General features: G+C 33.7%; 1 protein-coding gene across 2 annotated transcripts in view; it reads right to left on the bottom strand.

The window, feature by feature from the left end:
- Positions 1-23,124, bottom strand: part of Dmxl1 (Dmx like 1) — a 175,997-nt gene that overhangs the window by 3,228 nt on the left and 149,645 nt on the right. For both annotated transcript variants that reach the window (XM_076856669.1, XM_076856670.1), the window contains 6 exons: positions 22,198-22,258; positions 10,340-10,467; positions 5,244-5,336; positions 3,580-3,671; positions 2,611-2,663; positions 669-886 (listed from right to left, as the gene is read on the bottom strand). In XM_076856669.1, the coding sequence (XP_076712784.1) occupies positions 669-886; positions 2,611-2,663; positions 3,580-3,671; positions 5,244-5,336; positions 10,340-10,467; positions 22,198-22,258 (645 nt within the window). The remainder of the gene's footprint in view (positions 1-668; positions 887-2,610; positions 2,664-3,579; positions 3,672-5,243; positions 5,337-10,339; positions 10,468-22,197; positions 22,259-23,124) is intronic.

The raw sequence follows: 23,124 nt of genomic DNA, 5'->3' as shown, positions 1-23,124 counted from the left end.
AAATACCAGATCCCTGGTGTAGGGTTGCTGACCACTTATTTTACATGGAGACTAGTCTAAATTAATTTATCCATTTCCAAATGGGGCCACAGGACCCTCCAAAAAACCCCAGTAAGTATGCACTTTCCTGAACCTTGGACTTCACAACTGAGTATTTCTGCAATGTGTACCTTTAATAAATCTCCTTAACATTTTTAACAAGGCTGCTTAACATTTTAAACAACCTAAGTTTGAAAGGACAACTAGGCACAGGGCTTATCCAGGTACATTCAGAATTCTTCACTCAGACACTGAGTGGTTGGATACTTTTATTATATTAAAAAAATGGGACAAATGTGGGATAAAAGAAAATGTCAGTATATTACTCAGTACCTGAAAATTGAATCCAGTAAATTAAACAACACAAGAATATAGAGGCAAGACAAGTTCTAATGTCTGAGATATGTTTATACTTGTAGAAAAGTTACTTCTTAAGCATGAGTTAAGCATATTTTAAGGCAATAAAAAATTTCAAATGTAATTTATCAAAGGATTTCTTAAAAAGTAATTAGCACTTTTGAAATAATACTACTATTACTTAAGACTGGTATTGTCAAAGCGATTAAAGACCTAAGATTTCTTAATTTTTTTTTTCATTTTGTAGATACTGTGGTATCAATCATGTTTACCTTTATATTGCCTTCTGCAGATCCCGTAACGAAGTACTCTTCAGTTGGATCAATAGCAATGGCTTTAATAGGGGAATCATGGCTCTGAAAAAGTTGCCTTTGTTGTCGTTGGTGAAGGTCAAATACACATGTGAAACCTTTTCTGCCACCTGATATTAGTAGTTGATGTTTAGGAGCATATGCTAAAACTGTGGCTCCACTATCATGGCAGGTAAAAGCTGAAAGTTAAAAGAAAACTGTTAAAACCATTTAATAATATGGCTAAGATGGCATAAGACCAGATTTGCTTTCTTGCCTTAAACAATTTAAGAGCCAAATGAAATATAAGGAAAAGAAATGACTTGAGAGATTGGACATCATTGGGCATTCCCATCTCTGAAAGATGGGAAACAAGCCATACAACTGCCCCAGCTTATTTCCTAGAGAAAGTTTTCTGGCCATGGCACAATGAGAGGGAACGTAAGTTGATCTGATCTAACCAGTCATAGTGGATGAATAGTACTCTATTATATAAAGTTTTTGCATGGACATCCAATTGGAAAAATTGTCTCCAATTCTCACCTATTATATAAGGAAAGCTGCTAAAAACGTTAATGTACAAGCTTTTTATAGATATGCACTGTCATTTCTCTTAGGTATATATGCAACAGTATCCACAGCTGGGACATACTAGGTATTTAACTTATTATAAACTGCCAGTTTTCCAAAGTGGTTGTTTCATTATATACTTCTATCAGCAACATACTTGTAGAAAAGTTACTAGTTTCTCTGCCTCCACGTCAACACTTAATATTCTCAAGTTAGTTAATTTTGGCCATTTGAGTATAGAGTGATGCCTTACAGCAAATTCAGCATGCATTTCCTTGATGATTATTTATGATGATCACCTTTTTGTATACTTATTTGCCATTCAGATATTGAGAAGAGGTTAATTTTAAAAAGTCCTGTATTCAGCATTTCTCTCATGGATTGTGTATTTAGTGATGTATCTAAAAACTCACCATCAAACCCATGACACCTAGATTTTTTTGCATCTGTTTAATTGTTTGCATTTTACATGTAGGTCCTATGATCCATTCTGAATTAAATTTTGTAAAATGTGAGGTCTCTAGGTTCGTTTTTAAAAACATCTCAACATTCAATTCTTCTAGAACTACTTGTTGAAAGAATTATTCTTTCTTCATTAAGTTGCCTTTCTGCTTTCATCAAAGTTCTGTCTACTGTGTACGTATGTCTGTTCCATGATCTAAGTAACTATTTAAATTTTTTTTTTTTTTAGTTGTTAATAGACGTTTATTTTATATACTGTGCTGAGAATTGAGCACAGGGCCTCACACATGCTAGGTAAGTGTTCTGCTACCAAGCTACAACCCCAGCCCTAAGGAACTATTTTTATAGCAACTAACTTTAGTATATTGACCTTGTATTCTTGCTACATTCCCACATTAGTTCTAGAAGTTTCTTTTATAGACTGAAATTTTCTACAGAATCATGACATCTATAAATAAAAACAATTTTATTTTTCCCTTCCAATCTATATACTTTTTATTTCCTTTTCTTGTGTTACTGTTCAGACTTCCTGTACAATGCTGAATAGGAGTGGTGAGAGGGGACATAATACTAGGTATAATTGATGTTCATAATAATGATCTATGGCTATCAGATTCAAAATAAGGACAAATGCTTTTTATATTTTCTGTATCCTACTGTTATGCATCAAGGTATCAGGTAGAGTTAATTATGTATATCTTTTTGTTTTCAAACCCTGATATCATGAGCAAAATAAACCTTAAAAGTTGTAAAACACATGATCTAGCTCAGTTGGTAGAGTGTTTGCCTTGCATGCAAAAGGCCTTGGGTTCAATCCTCAGCATCACAAAACAAACAAACAAACAACAGCAAAACAAAACAAAACAAAACCCCCCACAACTAAAAAACTTACCATGCACTAAACTATTGGCAGGTGCTACGAGAGTATCCCACAAACATATGTTTCTGGAAAAAAAAAGATTACTTTTTGAGTGACATAGAAAGTTAACAGAATAAAAAATAAGTATGTCTCATGTAAATGAAATAACATATGACTCTCTCAAAGAATGTTCTTAAATTTATAAAAGTATCAAACACAAACCAACAAGTTTACATAATCGTTTTACAAAAAAACTAAAAACTATCATTTTATAAAACTACGTAACTTTAGCTTAACAGGTAGTTACATTAATATCAAATAAAGGGTGAATATAGAAACTACTTTTATTATCAGGTGAAATGACATAAACAAATGGCAAAAAGACACTGACTTTCTTGAACACAAAGAAAAATTTCTGATATAAAGAGTCATCAATATATGTAAGGAATTTCTATGGAAGATAGGCTGAAGACTCTACAGTCCTAAAAACCAGTTTCTAGTGAAAACTGAGGCCTTTCAGATAAATATAAAAAGCTCAGTAACCTCAGGGTGCCTTGACCTCAGAATTCAGTTGTTCTAGGTGAAAAGGAGAGAATTTAGCTTTTTGTAGAGGTGGGGTGAAGGGAAGTGGGCTGCTATGGATTAGATATTAGAAAACTGAGTCTTTTTGAGTCCTATTTTCTTGTTGTGAAAGTCATATCTATCTACCAAATAGGACCATGGTGGATTAACTAAGTTAACTAAATGACATGACCAATAAATAATGAGTCTATTTTTGTCTCAAGCTTTTTAAATACATAGGAAATAATACAAAGTACATCCTACTAATAACCAAATTATTTTCTCCCTAACTTTACAAGTAGGACATTAAAAATGTTCTAAGTAATAGTCTTTTTAATAAAAAAATACCTAAAGGCATAATTATTCTTGAGGCACAAGGACATAGAGCAATAATAAAATCAGCTATACATATACAATTCAGTTTCAGCTATCATCTCTTACCGATTATCAGTTGAAAGACCAGCTGTGGCTATCAGAGAAGAGGAACTAACGAAGACAAAATCATTGGCTGTTTTGTTATGACACTGCCAAGTCTGGAATGGTTATAAACAATAAATATTACTGTTGTCACTAAAAATTTCATAACCAGGTAGATGTATTAGTCAAAAAGTGATCATGTAGTTTATGGCTTTCTTAAATCTTTTTTTTTATCCTCTGAACTTTAGAAAAGTTGTAAAAGTAGCCCAGAGAACTTTCACATATCCTTCTCTCAGATTCAGCAATTTTTAACATTTTATCACATTTGTTTCTTATCTATCTATCCATCTATTTCTCTCTCTTTTTGGTGCTGGAGATCACACCCAGGGTTTTGTGCATGGCAAGTTATTGTTCCACTACTGAGCTACACCCTCTAGACCTTTTACTCTTTCACAGATGCAGATACACACAGACACATGCACACTTTTCCTGCACCATTTAACTAGACTGTATGTCACGATACTTTATGAAGCCCTTCACTTTTTTACTTTTCCTGTGGTGCTAATGATTGAACCCAGTACATCATGCATGTTAGGCAAACACTCTAGCACTGAGCTACACTGTAAACCCAAGCCCTTCACTTTTGTTTGACCAAAACTTCAAAGGTAAACATAAGGATGTTAAACTTTAAATATTTCCTCTGGTATATTTAGTGAATTTTTCTGTCTTAGGAAAAGATAGAAACCAGGATTTTAGATTAGCTTTGAATTAACCTTTGTTAACCTGACATCACATATTTTTCAGAAATATTTAAACTTATAAAAAACTGTTCAAATCTATGAATAAAAATTACTAAATCACCAAAATTAGAAAATTTACAGTAGTTCTCAATATTCCATCAAGTAATAACTTGATAAATTATAAAAGTTTAATCAATTAAAAAAGGAAAGGCAGACTCTTTAAGGAGCAAAATTTAAATCTGTTGGCTTAGTAAAAACATAAAGAAAAAAACCAAACAAACAAAACTAAAGTTCTTTTAATGTATCCTAACCAACTGTCACTTGCTTACTTTCACTTAACATTGTATTCTAGCACTTAACCTTGAATGAATTACTGGAATCATAACTATATTCTTAACTTCTTCCAGATACGTATTGTTTACTTCTGTAAAGGGCTTTACTGAAGAATGTATTACAGTGTTCTTTGAAGCCACAGAAGATTAAGTCTACATAGCACTGAATAGAGATACCTCAATATTTCATTTAAAAAAAAAGGAGGGGAGATAGAAAAACAAGGTACAATATAATCTTTCTACTTTGTGGAGAAGCAGGACTGCAGGAAAAAATCAGATGCACTGATATGACAATCATTCCATGTAGGTATGAAATCTACTGCAGCTTAATGAGTTAGAAAAGGGCTCCAATAATATATACATTGCATGGGTCTCTGAAGGTACCATTTAGTTCTGTACATATTAACTTTCCAAATTACCAGAGACAAAGGATTTTTATGTTTCACAGAACAATTTAAACATAATACAAGGACAGGAGCCTATATAAAGTGACTTGGAGTACATAAAACTGCACAGATTTTACTTATTTCTTGAATATATCTTGTCTCAAATACATTCTTGGTTTCTTTAAAATAAAAATTCAAATTTATTATATAGGTAGGAAGTCTTGGCTTACCAGGTATGGCTTAGGCATGCTCCCAGTAACTGGACAACATTTCCAGTTTGTTTGATACAAACTTAAATATCCATCAGCATCAACTATTCCAAACTTGGAGAAAAAATATTTAAAAATTTTTAAATGTTTAATACAAAAGCACATATTTAAACTTATCTTAACTGTGACAGTCATACTTTTGCTTAAATATTAAACTGAAATATTGTTCAAAATTTTACTTCACCTATGCATGAATCTAGCTCAAAAACAACATTCAGCTTCTGCTTAAAAAATATATCAGGGTAGACAAAAAGGAAACAAACACCAGATACCCCTTTAATTATAGTAATCCAAAGCATCACCTAAGAATTCTCTATAAATATTCCAAAGAAGTACATTACTACTAAACTTATATATGACCAAGTTTAAGTCATATGTAAGACAGAAAACATTTCTGAAAAGGACAAAATAAGAACTTTCAGAAACATAAAACAAGGAAAACATGTTAAGAGTAGAAAGTGAAATAAGGATTGTCACATTAAAAGAATTCTACTACAGGAGCCTAGGAGTAATTATAATTAGGAAGACATTAACATAATTCAATAAAGGAGTATGTAAAGATCTTCCAGGATGAGTAAGACAGCTAAAATATTTTTTATTTAGATTGTAAAAATTGTCTATGCTTATGTAAAGTATATAAGTAAAACACATGTTTATTTTGGACCCTTGTCCTCTCCTCCTTCCAGATCTAATACCTACTACAACCATTTGATGTTGTTTAAGATTTCGTTCTATGAATATTTAAACATTTACATACAGCATTTTTAAATAACAAATGGGATTGTAATAGATAGTTCCACAGTTCCATTTTCATTTATTATATTTCCATGTCAAGACAAATCTAGCTCTGTGTTTTCCCCTTATAGTTTATAAAACATATATTGGAGAAAAGACAGCCTCTTCAACAAATGGTGCTGAGAAAACTGGAAATCGATATGCAGCTAAATGGAACTAAGCCCCTATCTCTCACCATGCACAAAACTCAACTCAAAGTGGATCAAGGACCTAGGAATTGAACCAGAGGCCCTGCACCTAACTGAAGAAAAAGTAGGCCCACATCTTTACCATGTCAGATTAGGCCCCAAACTTCCTTAATAAGACTCCTATAGTATAAGAAATAAATTTTAAAAATCAACAAATGGGATGGATCAAACTGAAAAGCTTCTTCTCAGAAAAACAACCAATCAGCGAGGTGAATAGAGAGCCTACAGAATGGGAGAAAATTTTTTACCACATGCCCATCATCTGGGAAATATATAAAACTTAACACCAAAAAACCAAATAAGCCAATCAACAAAGGGCCAAGGAACTGAACACTTTTCAGAAGATAATATACAATCAATCAGATATGCCTTTTCATAACTATGTGATAGCTATTCAGAAATGGGAAGGCTTGGTCAAAAATTGTCATTTAAAATTGAGAGATGAAGGCAAAATTAAATTCTAAGTGGAAATATGAATTCACACCAATTTTTTTCTTAGGTAACACTAAATAGTATTAAAATTTGAAATATTTGACAATTTTGTACAAAAAACCTTTAAGTTTAATTTGAGTTCAATTGTTAGTGAAGGTTATGGACTATGCACAGACTTTTCATAAATTATTCCTATTGTTAGTCTATATCTCTACTAAATTACTGGTCCATTAAAAAATTAATAGGGCTAAAATTAGGAATATTAACCCATAGTTTCTACAGGTATTTTACAAGTATTTTTCCAGGATTTATATTTCTTATTTTTTCTATTTTCTGAATAAATAAAGTATGTTCTTCAGAGAGAGGACACATGTATTATTAGTCATCAACTTTGATAGTTTGGATGGACTTCAATTCAGGTCCCATTCTTGTTTATCAGAGAATTCTGTGGATAATGCTCTATGGTCAGATTAATCTTTGAGTGAACTGATGCCATTAGTTTGAAAGGTGGAGGTTGTAAATAACTATGCATACCACTATTCTGTCATAGGAGCTTATTATAGTATTTTTCTTTGTCCTTCAGTTTAAAAATCCAATAACAAAACAACCAGGATGTATGTGAATATATGTTGTTTTTCAATACTTCCCCCCCACATAGTACTTAGCAGGCTCTTTCTCCTATAAAGTTCTATTCTTTGCTTTGGGGAATTATTCTTTATTTCTTTGAATATTGCTTTTCCTTCATTATTTTGTTTTTTTCTTCTTCTTCTAGAATATTTCCTGAGACATTTTTATCATAGGATAATTTATTAATTTGTGCTTCCCAATCATAAACATGATTTTTAAAAAATATTTATTTTTTAGTTACAGCTGGACACAATACCTTTATTTCACTTAAAATTTTTTATGTGGTGCCGAGGATTGAACCCAGTGACTTGCATGTGTGAAGCAAGTGCTCTACCGCAGAGCCACAACCCCAGCCCCATAAACATAATTTTTAAAAAAAATATACTTAATTGTAGATTGGCACCATACCTTTATTTATTTATTTTTATGTGGTGCTGAGGATCAAATTCAGTGCTTCACACATGCTAGGCAGATGCTCTATCACTGAGCTACAACCCCAGACCCATAAACATGATTTTTAACTATTTCTGTTGTGTTATTCAGTTCTTCCAATGAACTGTGTTGCTTTTTTCTTATAAACAGTTCAATTTATCCCATTACAAAAAGAGGTGCTTTAGCCACATCAGTGTTTATAGCATCTCAGTTCACAATGGCCAAGCTATGAAACCAACCTAGATGACCTTCAACAGATGCAACGGATAAAGAAAATGTGGTACCTACATACACACACACACACACACACAGAAATATTACTCAGCCATAAAGAAAAATGAAATTATGGCATTTGCTGGTAAATGGATGGAACTGGAGACTATCATGCTAGGTGAAATAAGCCAATCCCCCCAAAACAAAGGCCGATTATTTTCTCTGATATGCAGATGCCCCACAATAAGTGGGGCAGTGTACAGTGGATTAGACAAAGTGGAATGAAGGTATCGGGGAGGGGAACAAGAAAGATAATAGAATGAATTGGACATAATTTTCCTATGTTCATATATGAACACACCACCAACATCATGTTCAACCATAAGATTGGGAAGTTATACTCCATGTATGTACATGTCAAAATACACTCTAGTGTTATGTATGTCTAAAGAGAATAAATTTTAAAAAAGAAAAATGTGCTGCTTTAAACATTCTTACACATAATACTTTAGATTCAGTTCAATGACTGAACACAAATTTTTGGAATCATATTTTTAATTTTCCAAGAATTCTTCTCTGTTCTACTGTCCTTGTTGAAGTTTGGCTGTCTATTTCTATTGGTAGTCGACAATCAAATGGAGAGGATGCTTAGGTATTTGGGATTCATGATGGAGGTAAATGTACAGTAAGTTCTCTGCATGTCAAGCCTTAAAATAGCTCATGTGGAAGACTGCACTGAGAATTAAAGCTGAAAAATAAGATTTTAGAAGGTCTTAAATATCATGCTAAAGATTTTGACATGAAGTTGTCTTGAAGGATTCTTAAAAAAAATAATAATATGATCTTACCGATATTGTAGTTAGGTAACTATGCTGCTTGTTATGCAATTTTGTTGACAAGATGATCTATTTATAGAGACTATTAGGAATAATGTAGTATTGACAACAAATTGTAAAATTATGAATATATAAAGAATAATGATAAGGAACACAAACGAGAATACAGGTTGAGTATGCCTTATCAAAAATGCTTTGGAACAGAAGTATTTCAGATTTTGGAATATTTGCATAGATTATGCTAGTTGAGTATCCTTAATCTGAAAATCTGACATCCGAAATGCTCCTAAATCCAAAACTTTACCAGCAACCTAAAGTGCTCAAAAGTACTTTCAGAGCATTTCACATTTTTAGATTTTCAGATTAGGAATGCTCATTTGTTGCTAATTACCTTTCAAATTTAGGAACATTTCAGATTTCAGATTAGCAATGCTTAACTGATACAAATTCTACTGGTTTCTACAATAGATTTTAATTTCCCACTAGGGAACAAAGAATGTTGCTTATTGGCATTAAGAAATAAGCTCTCCAAATATGATTTCACAACTAAATTAAACAATACTGACTTTTGTAAAATGGAAATAAAGCTATGTGACAAAGAGCAAACAAAAGGTTGTAGCACATAATTATACAAGCAACATGTGAGGAAGGTTAAAGATTGAGAGACTTAGGGGAAAGAAAAGTAGATATACCATCAGCTAGGGTCTACATGAGTAATTTTTAGTGGATTACGGACTTAAAGACAAAGAAGAGGCTGATTTGCTTTATAATGATTATTTAAAGTGCAACTGAGATATGAGGAGCAGAGAGGCAATTTGAAGAAAGCAGAGAAAGGGGGAAATGAAGGTAAGGGATGTTCTAGAGGAGGCAGGTTCAGCAAACTTTTTCTTTAATGGTTATATAATAAAATATTTTAGCTTGCCCACTAGAAAGTCTTTGTCCTCCTGAACTCCGCTGTTACAGTGGAAAATAGCCAAAGAAAACAAACAATAGTTGGATTAACTGTGATAAGATTATTTACTAAATAGATGGCTAGATCACAGTTTGCTAATACCTTGGTTCTAGAGCAGTGTTTTTCAAATCAAAACTTAAATAAGTATACAAATCACAAAAGTATCTATTTAAAATGCAGATGGTGATTCAGTAAGTTTGAAGAGGAGCCTGTAAAATGTACTTCTACCAAGTTCCCAAATGCAACTTGCTGTTTGGTGCTGGTTCACAGTTGAAGTAGATTACCAGGGATAAAGAAATCAACATTTAATAAATAAAAAATGTGTAATATACGATGGGCCTATAATCATTGGTCCTAAGGCAACTTTTAATTTTAGTGGACATATTTACAGCATATATCCAGGAAGAACCAAATAAATTTAAATGTACTTTTTGGCTAGAATTTAAAAAACAAAGAATTCATATAAGATTAAAGCATTATTATTGACTTACTGAGTTATTCTCTTCAGAAACTCAAACTAGTGATATTTATAAACCCCCAACACAATCAAGCCTCTTTTCCCATTTCCATTTTACACACTACCTTATTTCCCTGATAGTTAAATCTCATTCTTGTAACTCTTGAATTGCCGCCAGATCGAAAACAGGTTATTTGTTGAGAATGGCCCCATTCAAACATTCTGACACTCCCATCTTGAGCACCTGTCAGATCTGTATTATAAGATGACAAAAATTTCAAGTTTATTTTAAGAATCTTTGGGAAAATTTATTTTTTAATCCAGTACAAGAAATCTTTATCAAAGAAAAACTTAGGAAGTAAATCATAGTCAATTTATATAAATTTATCTTCATATGAAATTTAATTCACACAATTAATAGAATTAATTGGATAATGAGAAGTAAATGAGATCATTTATATAAAGCACTCAGAAATATACATTATCAAACCCAATTTATGTTAATTATAATTATCAGTATTAATGTGGTACAGGAGGGTGATAAATTATGTTAATGTATATAAAGATATCTAGCACTTTGCTAGTCACATTTATTAGCTAATTTTCTTTAATTCTTTACCAAGCATTTAAAATAAATAAACTTTAACTGGTTTGAAATGTTTTACCATCAGGAAGGGGTGATAGGGTGGAGACAAAAAAAAAAAAAAAAAAAAAAGAACTTTTAACAATAGAAATACAAAGAATTATCATTTTTCTTTAGTTTTGAGGAAATTTTTTATTTGTTCTTTTCAGATATTCATGACAGTAGTGTGTATTTTGACATACTATACATACACGGAGTATAACTTCCTATTACTATGGTTGCACATGATATGGAGTTACACTGGTTATGTATTCATATATGAACATAGGAAAGTTATTTAGGATTCATCCTACTATCTTTCTCACCCCTATCCCTTTTCTTTATTCCCCTTTGTCTAGGCCAATGAACCAAACCACCCCCCATTAAAGTGTGTTAGCATCTGCATATCAGAAAGAACATTTGGCCTTTGTGTTTTTGGGATGGGCTTATTTCACTTAGTGTAATAGTCTCCAGTTCCATCAATTTCTCTGGCAAATGCCATGATTTCATTTTCACATTTTCTTTATACATATATATGTATATGTATGTGTGTGTATATATATGTGTGTGTGTGTGTATAATCACATTTTTGTTATCCATTCATCTACTGAAGGTCACCTAGGTTAGTTTCATAGTTTAGCCATTGAGAAATGCATGCTATAAGCATTGATGTGGTTGTGTCACTGTAGTGATGATTTTAAAGTCCATTGGGTATATGTCAATGAGTGAGATAACTGGGTCAAATGGTGATTCCATTCCAAGTTTTTGAGGAATCTCCATGTTGCTTTCCAGAGTGGTTGCACCAATTTGTAGTTCCACCAGCCATGTATGAATGTACCTTTCCCCTCACATTCTTGCCAACATTTATTGTTACTTATATTTTTGATAACTGCCATTCTGACTAGAGTAAGATGAAATCTGAGTATAGTTTTAATTTGCATAGACAGAATTTCTTGAGACTGGTGATATTAACTCTTCCCTGTTTCTCTAATAGTTTTGATTAACTTAATTTTAAAAATTGGACTAGCTATGTTTAAAAAGCACTTACATTTTTCTAGCATTATTTATAGTGTTGAAAAAATAAACAACGTACAGGCTGAGATGGCGGTAGAGCCTTGAGTTCCTGAATGAGCCAACTGAAACCCAATTCAATATACAACAATAAAATAAAACTTAAGCTTAATTAAACAAAACTCAAGTAAATCTCTAACCATAGGCTTTACAAATAAAAACTGCCAACTAACCTCAAGGACTCTGCATTTTAATCAACCAAATTTATTTTTGCTTTGCTTCCTCAAATACTTTTAAAATTTCCCCTCATCTCAGTAAAGCCCTGAGTCACCTGTGGTTTGGTTCTGTCTGATTCATGAATTTAAGCTGAATGCTCAAGTAAACTTGTTAACATTTTAATGTGCCTAAGTTTATCTTTTACTAGTTCTGGTGTCAAAAGGGAAATACCAGGGAGATTCCCTGATTGTGACCCCCAGGGACAATGAATTCTACTGAGGCACAGATTCTACTAAGCCCCTTTTGCTCACTGCTTCTTGCTGCACATTTGTAGGCCCTTGTTATGATTTAGATGTGGTGTCCCCCAAAAGCTCATGTGTGAGACAATGCAAGAAGGTTCAGAGGAGAAATGATTGGGTTATAAAAGTCTTAACCGAATCAGTGAATTAGTCCCATGATATGGATAGAGTAATTGAAGTGGTAGGGTGTGGCTGGAGGAAGTGGGAATTTGGGTATATATTTCTATCTGGCAAGTGGAGACCTCTCTGTTTTCTGATCAACATGTGAGTTGCTTCCCTCTGCCACACTCTTTGCCATGAGCTCTGAAGAATGAAGTCTGCTGTCTTTGGATTGAGACCCCTGAAACTGTAGGCTCCAAAGAAACTTTTTCTTCCCTATAGTTTTTCTGGTCAAGTCCTTTAGTCACAGTGGTGAAAAAGCTGACTAAAACAGCCCTTTGGATCTGAGCTCTGCAACTTTCATCATGGGCTCTCCAATTTAAGCACTTCTATTCTAGACAAGGTCTATAAGACAGATGGAGTGTGATATAAACTGTTCTGGTCCAGCAGGAGGCCTCAGGTTGATAAAGTTGTAAGACAGGGAATTGTGTGTTCATGTGAATTCAGGAGTCTAGAATTCCTCCACTTCTAATTCTAGTTACTTTTATGTAGAAGAAAAATGAACTGAGAACCTATGTTTTTCTAGAAAAATGCATACACCTTATGAAAGACAATTTAGAATTATGGTGGCCATAATGGGTAAGTTTTAACAAAGACAAAATTGTTCATCTATAGGGCACACTAGAAAAAAGGGGATCCCTGATGCCTTAGAAACAGAGGGATGTACCTTTTGGTTGGAACACAGAAACCACTGAAAGGAATGAATCAGAGATTGCTTTTCGGAAAAAAAAATTCCTTATAAAAGGCAAAAAAGCAAAGGAGACATCTTTTTTCTAATTTTGTATAGGAAATCAAACCAAGGCCCTTATGTACTAAGAATGTGCTCTACCACTGAACATATCCCAGTTCCCAGTTATTCTTTATATGAACTACTTTTTTTTTTCCATAAATTTTTAGTGGGTCTGTATCTGGCAAATGGCTAAAATTTTGGAATAAATGCTATAGGATCTGTTCTTCCTTTATGTGTATGTAAATCTGGAGGTATTTCATAAATTGTGTTATTTTTTCTACCTTCAGATGATGATCTTCCCAAAATTAATCTGTAATAGTGCCTTTAATAATAGTCAGCTCTTATAAAAGTTAAATATTCCTTAAACTCTTAAAAAGACTGACTCAATGGGCTGGAGCTGTGGCTCATTGGTAGCACACTTGCCTGGCATGTATGAGGCACTGGGCTTGATTCTCAGCACTGCATATAAATTAATAAAATAAAGTTCTACCAGCAACTACAAAAAAAAAAAAAAAAAAAAAAGACTGACTCAAGTGTTCTTCAAATTCACATGACCATAGATAATCTTTGGCAAATAAAAGATAATTTAAGTGTGTAGATTAAAGACTCATCTTCAAGGTTGTCAACATTAAATGTAATCTGATATTCAAATTTTATTTTACCTGGGTTTATTAGTCAAATAAGTTCATGTTATCTTTGTTACAAAATTTGTCAGCAAGAAAAATAACTTGGTAATAGCTGTCCTTGTCTGATGTTAAAACTACCCCAAAGAGTTTCCCAAAATCCTTTGGCAACTTACGTCCTTTAAGTGAAATTAATTGCTGAATATTTACTGAATATCTGGATCACCTATATAAGGTGAAATACTAAAACATTAATTGCTTTACCTAGGCTTATATAATTTTTGGGTTCTTATTATAGAACTACAGATCTTGAGGTTTTAGTAAATATGTCCTGTGCCATACTGAAAAGTTGTACTATGAGAAAGAACGTGCTTCTATACAGTATGAAAGGGTGGTTTACAGATTCACCAAACTATAAAATGCTTCTGTGACTGTACAAAATTATGTTCTTCCTAGTTTTTACCAGAACTTACTGGAAAAAGTTAAGAATTCTAATTTGTAATTAAAACTACCAAGAAAAATAAAAGCAACAATTCTGTGTAAAGAAAGTATGACATGTTTTTGGTAGATGAAGCTCTGATTTATGACAAGTATGTTTTTGCTAAAGGAGAGAATAACTTTTATCTTAAAGTTGAGAAGACATTAGAAAAAAAGGAGGCATATAGGGTACATATTCAGATATATACAAGAACATTGTATAAAAGTTTGGGGAAGCAGAATTTGAAAAGGAATTTTAGTATAGTCAAATTGGCTAAGATTTGAGTGTATTTATATACATTACTTATCTTCTTTTAATATCTTTTTTTTTTAACTTGTTGATAGACCTTTATTTTATTCATTTTTATGCGGCGCTGAGAATGGAATCCAGTGCCTCACACATGCCGGGCAAGTGCATTTCCGCTGAGCCACAGCTTCTGCCCCTACTTTATCTTATTAAAGGAATAATGAGATCAAAAAGTCTATTAGTGCAATTCTTTCTTAATTATTGTTGGTTTATTGTTCCTTCCCCTCCCCTCTCCTTCTCTCTCCCTCTTTTTCTTTCTTCCGGCACTGGGGATTGAATTCTGAGGTACTCAGCCACCCAGCCACATTCCCCAGCACTGTTTTGTATGTATTTTATTTAGAGAGAAAGTCTCAATGAGTTACTTAGTGCCTTGCTTTTTCTGAGGCTAGCTTTGAACTTGAAATCCTCCAGCCTCAGCCTCTCGAGCTGCTGGGTTTACATGTGTGCACCATGGTGCCTGGCTTGGTTTATTCTTTTTTTTTTTTTGTTAACATATTTTTATGTTGTAGATGGACACAATACTTTATTCATCTACTTTTAAAAATATATATTTATTTTAGTTATAAATGAACCTTTGTTTTATTTATTTATATGTGGTGCTTAGACTCAAACCCAGGGCCTCACACATGCTAGGCAAGTTCTCTACCACTAAGTCACAACCCCAGCCCCTCATTCATCTATTTTCATGTGGTGCTGAGGATGGAACCCAGTGACCCACTCGTGCTAGGGAAGCACTCTACCACTAAGCCACAACGCCAGCCCTTGGTTTATTCAACTTTTAGAAACCTGGCTAAATTAAGATTGTGTGTTTTATCAAGATAATCTCCTGTGCTTCAGCATGTTGTCTTTATTAGGTCTTTGATTTTAGTAAGACTACAACTTCTCAATATTAAAAAGCTGAGGTGTTTTTCTACATCTATGTAATTTTTTGTATTTGCCTTTAAAATCTTTTAGTTACTATTTTGTCTAAATGAATATTTATCTCATAGCAACCTGTGATACTATTTTAATTATGTGTTTTAAATTGATATTCTTGACAGTCTTTTCCAAATAAAACCCTAAATTAAAGCTTTTGGCCTCAAAGTATCTTTAGAAATTTTGAGGGTCCCTGGAACATCTTGAAAGATTTGTTCCCTTGTCCTATAAAAAGAGTGATATTAAAATAATTAGGCTGATTTAATATGTAAAATTGCTCGAGAAGCACTGTCAAATAAAGATGATGTTTAATCTTAGCTTATGCTTGGGTAAATGTTACAAAGTATTCTAGAAATTTTATGAAATTCCTAGAAACCTGGTATGTCCTGGTATAATGTTTTCATTCATATTTTCAGTAATATTAAAATATTTTATGCCATAGAAATAATCTCCTTGTCAACTGTGTTATTAATGTAATAAATTGCTTATCATCGAATTTTTAATGATGGTCATGATTTCTGTCATTGAGAAACAGTTAATTATTTTACCCTGATGCTTTCCTGAAAGCTTTTACAAACAATTACAACTTTTAAGTAGTCTGTCTTCAAGGAGATTCATGGAAGTTTCTGAAACATACATATTCCTGGTAACTTTAAGATCATACCACTAGAGTAGATGAGAATGTCCAGAACTCTAATAGGAAAAACTGAAGATTCAGGAAATTGCTAATGAAGATCAAGAATTTATGACATGGGACTGAAAAATCAAATAAAAAAACTTTGTTTTTTAAAGATTTATTTTGTTTGCAACACTTCTTCTTCTTAAATGTTTTGTTTTCAGGAATACTTTCTTTTCTTTAGGGTACTAACAGTTTACAGAAATTTTGTATAGTATACTTTTGTGAATGAATAAGAAAAGTCATGTTTTCTCCCTACATGATCCCTCCAGAATTTGAAAGGTATTATTGAGTATTCTTATCTTCTTGGCAATATAGATATTTGCACAGGTTCAATAAGAATTTTCCTTCTGGGGCTGAGGCTGGTTCATTGGCAGAGGGTTGCTTAGTGAGGCCTTGGGTTTTTTATCCCTAGCACTGGGAAAAAAGATGTCTTTTTGTAACAGTAGAAAACTGAAAGCATTCGTTATATTAACAAGTCATTGAGAATGCATAGAATCAGATGATTAGATAATTTTAAAGCAATTTGAAATAACACACACACACACACACACACTGGCTTACTACTGTGTGTACATAGTTCATTGACATGGTTGCCTTACAGGTAAGTAAGGACTACCACTTCTGGGTAGGAATCCCAGGATATTTCGGACCTTGAGAAGAGAGGGATTCATCCAAATGTATACAACTGAAGGCAAAGTCCTCGGGTTGGTTTCCTAACCTCTAAAGGTTTTTGAAGTCTCATATGAGATGCCTTACTATACTTTAGTGTTTGTGTGTGGTGCTGGGGATCAAACATAGGGCCTTCCACATGCTAAGCAAGTGCAATACCTATGAGCTGTATCTCCAGCCCCAAGATTCCTTGTTAGTGTTCCTACAAAGCAGACTTTATAAAAAGTATGTGCAATCAGTCTATTCTTGCTGTACTTATATAAATAATCAGGTCAAGTTTAATGACACTAGGTTTATTTTGCAAATAAATTGGTCCTAATTATTGTTAGTAAAAATGGAAGTAGCTGTTAGAGTGATAAGCTATAGTCCTTATATGAAGACTAAACTCTACAAAAAACTCCTGAACAAGACCTGGTGAGCTACTTGGTTGGTAAATGTATCCAAATGCTAGGAAGGTGGTACCTTCTACCCCAGCTCCAAGGGAATAGAAGTTTCTGCCCTCGGGATTCTTCTGTATCTTGCTCTACATATCTCTTCCTTAGTATAATTTATCATATTCTTTTAAAATCATAATGATTTGAATATGAGGTGTCTCTCAAATGTTCCTAAATTAATGCAGGAATATTCAGAAGTGCAATAACTAGATTATGAGAGGTGTAACCTAATTACTCCATCCTACTTTGAATGGACAAACTTGGTAGTAACTATTGGCAGGTGGGACATGGCTGGAGGGATGGTTCACTAGGGGGTGTGCCCTGGAAGGGTTCATATTTCCTGTGGCCCCTTCCTCTTTCTCTGCTTCATGGCTTCTGTGAGCTGAGTAGCTTTCCTCCACTGCACCTTTCTGCCATGATGTTATTCCTCACTTTGGAGCAGTGAAGTTGGCCCACAATGAACTGAATCCCTGAAACTGTGAGCCAAAATAAACTTTTCCTCCTTTAAGTTGTTCTTGTGAGGTATTCTGGTCACAGTGACAAAAACCAAACTAATACAGAAATTAGTATCATGAGTGGCATAGTTGCTATGCCTAACCTAACCATGTGGTTCAGAAATCTTTGGACCTGGTTTGCAGGAGAGGTTTGCATATGTTTAAAGATGGAGGTTGGAGAAGCCAATGTCGTAAACAGAGCATACTGGGAGATTCCAGTGGAAGCTCAAAACAGAACGTGGTAAGAATGCACACAATAAAGATTGTACTTCTGAGGTTTCAATGAGGATTCTACTAGGAATCAGACTACAGGCCATCTGTATTATATTCTGGCAAAGAAATTGTCCACATTTTGCTAGTGTCTTGAGATGTTAGGTGAGGCCAAATTTAAAGGTAATAGAAGAAACCCAGTAGAAGAAATTTCAAGGCAGCGCAGCATTAAGGTAGTAGCATAGATTTTGCTGGCAGCTTCTTGCTAGGTTTATTGTGAGAATCAGGAGCAGAAAGAAGAGCCCAAGGGTTTTTAAAAAATCCTTTTGGCCAGAACAGTGAAAGAAAACTTAAGTCAAGAAAGTTGTGAGTGTTCAAGAGATCATAGCTACTAAAGAGACGAACTTTACAAAGACACAATAGGAAAAAAAGGGCTTGAGGGCCTTTAGGAATTTGCAAGATCGCACCCACTGCAGGCTCAAGGTTGTAAAGGAAAATCCTTTGAGAACAGATTCTAGGGGCAACCTGCTTACACTTGGGGTCCTAGGGAGTTGTTTCTCCATGCTCAGCTGCCCAGGTACTCAGAGGCTGCTGCAGCTGTGATTCCAGGGCACCAAGCTACAGCTCCAAGCTGGAGGCAAACTTTGGCAACACTTACATGATGCTGGTTCTGCAGGAATGCAGGATACTAAAGTTAAGTTAAGGGAATGTGGAGGCTTCTACCAGATTTCAAAGGCAATGAGAAGCCAGGCAAAGTATAGCAGAGTCTGTGTCCCTGCACCTGTCCCTAAGAGTGTGATATATGAAGGTGTTAAAGTAAAGTCAATGGAGACTCCAGGAATTAAGAGATGCCATATGAACTGCCTAATGAGAAAAGCTGCTGGCTGCAGAAAGAACCAGTCTAAAAGACAGCACATGTGCCCTGCAAATAGCAAGGCCAAAAGGACAGGGCCGTCCCAGTCCAGTGCAGAGAATACCTTGTTGCCATGTGTCCTAGAAGCTATATGCAGAATTACCAGGCCTGTTTGCCTGGGTGGGTTTTGGTCTTGATTTTGCCCTATCCCTTCTGTGTATGTTGCCATTCCTCCATTTTGGAATGAGCATGTTTACTCTGTGCAATTGTCTACTGCACATGCATATATGTAACTTGCTTATAATTTGTAAAGGGGTTTGGAATTTAGCTTGAGTCTCAGATGAGAATTTAGAGTTAGACTTTTGGGCAATGCTGGAACTATTAAAACTATAGGGACTCTTGGAGAGGAACTGAATGCATTTTGCATTGTAAGATGGTCATGAATTTTGGGGGGCCAGGGGCAAAATGCTATGAATTTGAGGGTGTCTCCCAAAAGCTCCTGTGTTAATGCAGGAAATTTTAGACGTGAAATGACTAGATTATGAGAGCTATAACATAATCGGTCCATCCTACTTTAAATGGACTAACTAGACAATAACTGTAGGCAGGTGGGGGGATGGTCTGGGGAGGTGCATCACTGGAGACCTCCTCCCTGCAGCCTCTTCCTCTTTTTCTTTCTGTTACCCAGTCACCATGAGCTGAGTAGGTTTCAATGTGCCTTCTGCCATGATGTTATGCCTCACCTTGGGCCAGGGTAATGGAACTGGCCCACTACAGACTGAACCTCTGAAACCATAAACCAAAATAAAATTTTCCTCCTCTAAGGAGGAAATTAATCAAACCCAAGGATTGAGTCATAGGACTCCCAACTTATAGCCAGTATGTGAACAGTATAGGCAAAAAGCCAATACTGTGATGGGTATCTGTAACTGAGTGCAGTCTTGTTGGGCCAAGTCCCTAACGGATAGAATCTGACTCTAAGTAGAGAGTGTCATTAATTGAGATGAGTTAAAAGACGCCCCACTGGTATTAAAAGAGTTGTATAATTGCTCAGGTTGGAAAAAAAATTCATACGTAGAGAAACAGTTGCTTTCCAATCCAGGAAACAATGAATGCATTAGTTTAATTTCTGAAAAATTCTCTGGAGCAGAAGAAAAAGGAGTTATGCTATGTTACTCACATAACAATATGAGTATTAATTGCAACCTACCAGTTAATACCTCCAAAAAATTCCCCATAAATTAAGTTCTTGGCTAATGAAAGAGAAATTTTGAGAATTAGGCTGCGGGCATAGCTAGTGGTAGAGAGCTTACTTAGCATGCACTGGGTTCAATCCCCAGCACCAAAAGAAAAAAAAAATTTTTTTTTTTTTTTTTTTTTTTTTTTAGTTTTCAGCGGACACAACATCTTTGTTTGTATATGGTGCTGAGGATCGAACCCGGGCTGCACGCGAGCACGCTACCACTTGAGCCACATCCCCAGCCCAGAAAAAAAAAAAAAAAAAAAAAAAAAAATTAAATATCTATTTCAAGGGAAAGAAAAGAGCTATTTTGAAGTATGTGAATTTTAGGATTTTTTGGAAAACATCCTGTCTCCTAATACTTCCATTACATAAAAAGCACTCATTATTGAACTGAATTACTACTTATGGGACTTGTTCATGACATGAAGAGATAATGCTGGCGGAGGTGGGGAAGTCCAGTGATTATTTTTTAATTTTTCAAGTCTCTTATTTACCAGTTATGGTAGTTGTCTAAACACAGAAAATACTTACCTCTCAAGATAACAGTGATTTAGTGTTACCTAATACTTCCAAAAATAAGTACACTAATTGCCTTTGAAGATGAGGGGTCTCATCATCTAACTTTATGGGGTCCAAAGTCGAAAATATTCACTGCAAGCTATTTACCTGTTAGGATACATGCTATGAGGGTGAGAGGAGGTCAGGTCCTTTCAGTATTTCAGGAAACTTACAAACCCTACTGCAGAGGGTACTATACTTTTAAGCAATGGCAAATATCTCTTGCTTTCTCTATATATAAAGTACATTTTGACTCCTTACCCTATAGGCTTCATGACTATTTTTTAGTTCACATTATTAAACCATAGATAAATAAATATATAATATTAAATAAATTAAATATGAAAACAGACTAATGTTTTAAATTATTTTGGAAAGGTAGGAAAAACTATTTTATATTTCTAGTGTATGTATCTGAAGTTATTCTCTTCATTTAAAATATATGATTCTCTTGATCCTTTTGGGAGGAAAACATAGAATTTTGATAATAGATGTTAACAGCACTATGATAATTTAGCAGAAAAGAATACTGATTTTGCCAATTGTATGTTATTGCAATATCTACTATAAGAAAAAGTGGTACAAATTTTTATAGGTTATTAAATTGAAGGTACATGAATACCTCTTTTTAAAAAATAAGCATGATAGGCTTTTATTCAATAGGGGTTTTGAATTTTTTTTAACCTTTACTGTACTTATTTATTTTTATGTGGTACTGAGGATTGAAACCAGTACCTCACATGTGGCTAAGCAAGTGCTCTTCCACTGAGCCACACACCTAGACCCATATGAATAACTCCTAATTTACATATCCTATTCTTGTTAGGATATACTAGGACAATTTCATTTATACATAAAAATCATACTTTAAAATACTCACATAACAATATGAGTATTAATTCTAACCCACCAGTTAATACCTCCAAAAAGTTCCCCATAAGTTAAATTCTTGGCTAATGAAAGAGAAATTTTGAGATACTTAGGAAGAAAAAAATGAAAAAAAAATACATATGCTACCTTACCATATAGGAGTTGACTAATAACCATTTTCTATGTTACTATAAATGTGTCTCATAAAAGAAACTAACAAAAGTTAATAAATTACAAACTGATTATAATCATGCAATAAATGACCAAGGTCTGGTAAAGATGTGTGTAATGAAAGACGGCAATAATCTTATTTATTAAAACAATAATTATCAACTACAATTTAACACTAAGGAACCCCAAAAATGTTAAAAAGACAAAATGTCCCAATTTACTGCACTAAGCTCGCTTTCTCTATTAATTCATTAAAATACCTTTATTCTGTTTTTATCCAATTTTCAAGTGAAGATTTTATTTATTCACTAGCAAATATTCTCCATCAAAGTAGAATAAATGTCTTTCAATTGAAACTAAAAGTTTTCCATAAATTTCTTATAATAAAAAATGCCAAAACTACATATAAAATTAAGAATCATTGCTAATTATTGTCAACTTACAGTAAGGAAGAGTTGGATGTGAAGTCATTCTTCTGACATTATTAATGGCTTTCTTAATCATCTGGCAAAAAAAAAAAAAAGAATTATTTTACAGTTTCAATAAAAAGATTAAGAATTTCTAATATAGGGCTGGGGGTGTAGCTCAGTGGTAGAGCTCTTGCCTAGCATATGTGCAGTCCTGGTTTCAATATCCAACACCAAAAAAAAAAAAAAAAAAAAAAAAAGATGATAAATACAATAAGATAAAAAAGTAAAATAATTTACATTGTGACAGGAAAGTCAATTATTTATTTTTATATGACTTTACAACTTCCATTATGAATACTAAACATATTAACATTAAGATTAATATTAAGAAGTTTAATGGTGCTCCTGCCAATTCTCTGATTGTACTAAATTTACTGGAATATTCATGAATAACATAAAGTTAAAAAGACAGAAGCATGTGAAAATAAAAGAGATAAACAGAAATTCAAGTACACTTTGATAGTTTGGGACAATTAACTCATCTTATTATTTATTTATTTATTTATAGTACCAGATATTGAACCCAGAGGCGCTTAATAACCACTGAGTCACATCCCCAGCCCTGTTTTATTTTATATTTTGAGACAGGGTCTCGCTAAGTTGCTTAGGACTAGCTAAATTGCTGAGGCTAGCTTCAAACTTGCAATCATCCTACCTCAGCCTTCCCAGCTGCTGGGATTAAGTCATGTGCCACACACCATGATTAAAATCATGCTTTGAATGATTTAACTAGCTTGTTAAATAAGAATTTTAAACATACACAAAATTAAAGGGAATTTTTAATTTGTAGACTACTTCTTACTTGTACTGCATCATAATTATAGTTACATGATATTCTAAGTCTCAGGTAGATTTTTTGTTGTTGAGCTTTGGGCTATTAAATTGTTCAATTAGCTTGAA

This window comes from Callospermophilus lateralis, chromosome 5 (genome assembly GCF_048772815.1).
Source record: "Callospermophilus lateralis isolate mCalLat2 chromosome 5, mCalLat2.hap1, whole genome shotgun sequence".
In the NCBI taxonomy this organism is placed as follows: Eukaryota; Metazoa; Chordata; class Mammalia; order Rodentia; family Sciuridae; genus Callospermophilus; species Callospermophilus lateralis.
This window is presented reverse-complemented; position numbering and strand designations above follow the sequence as displayed.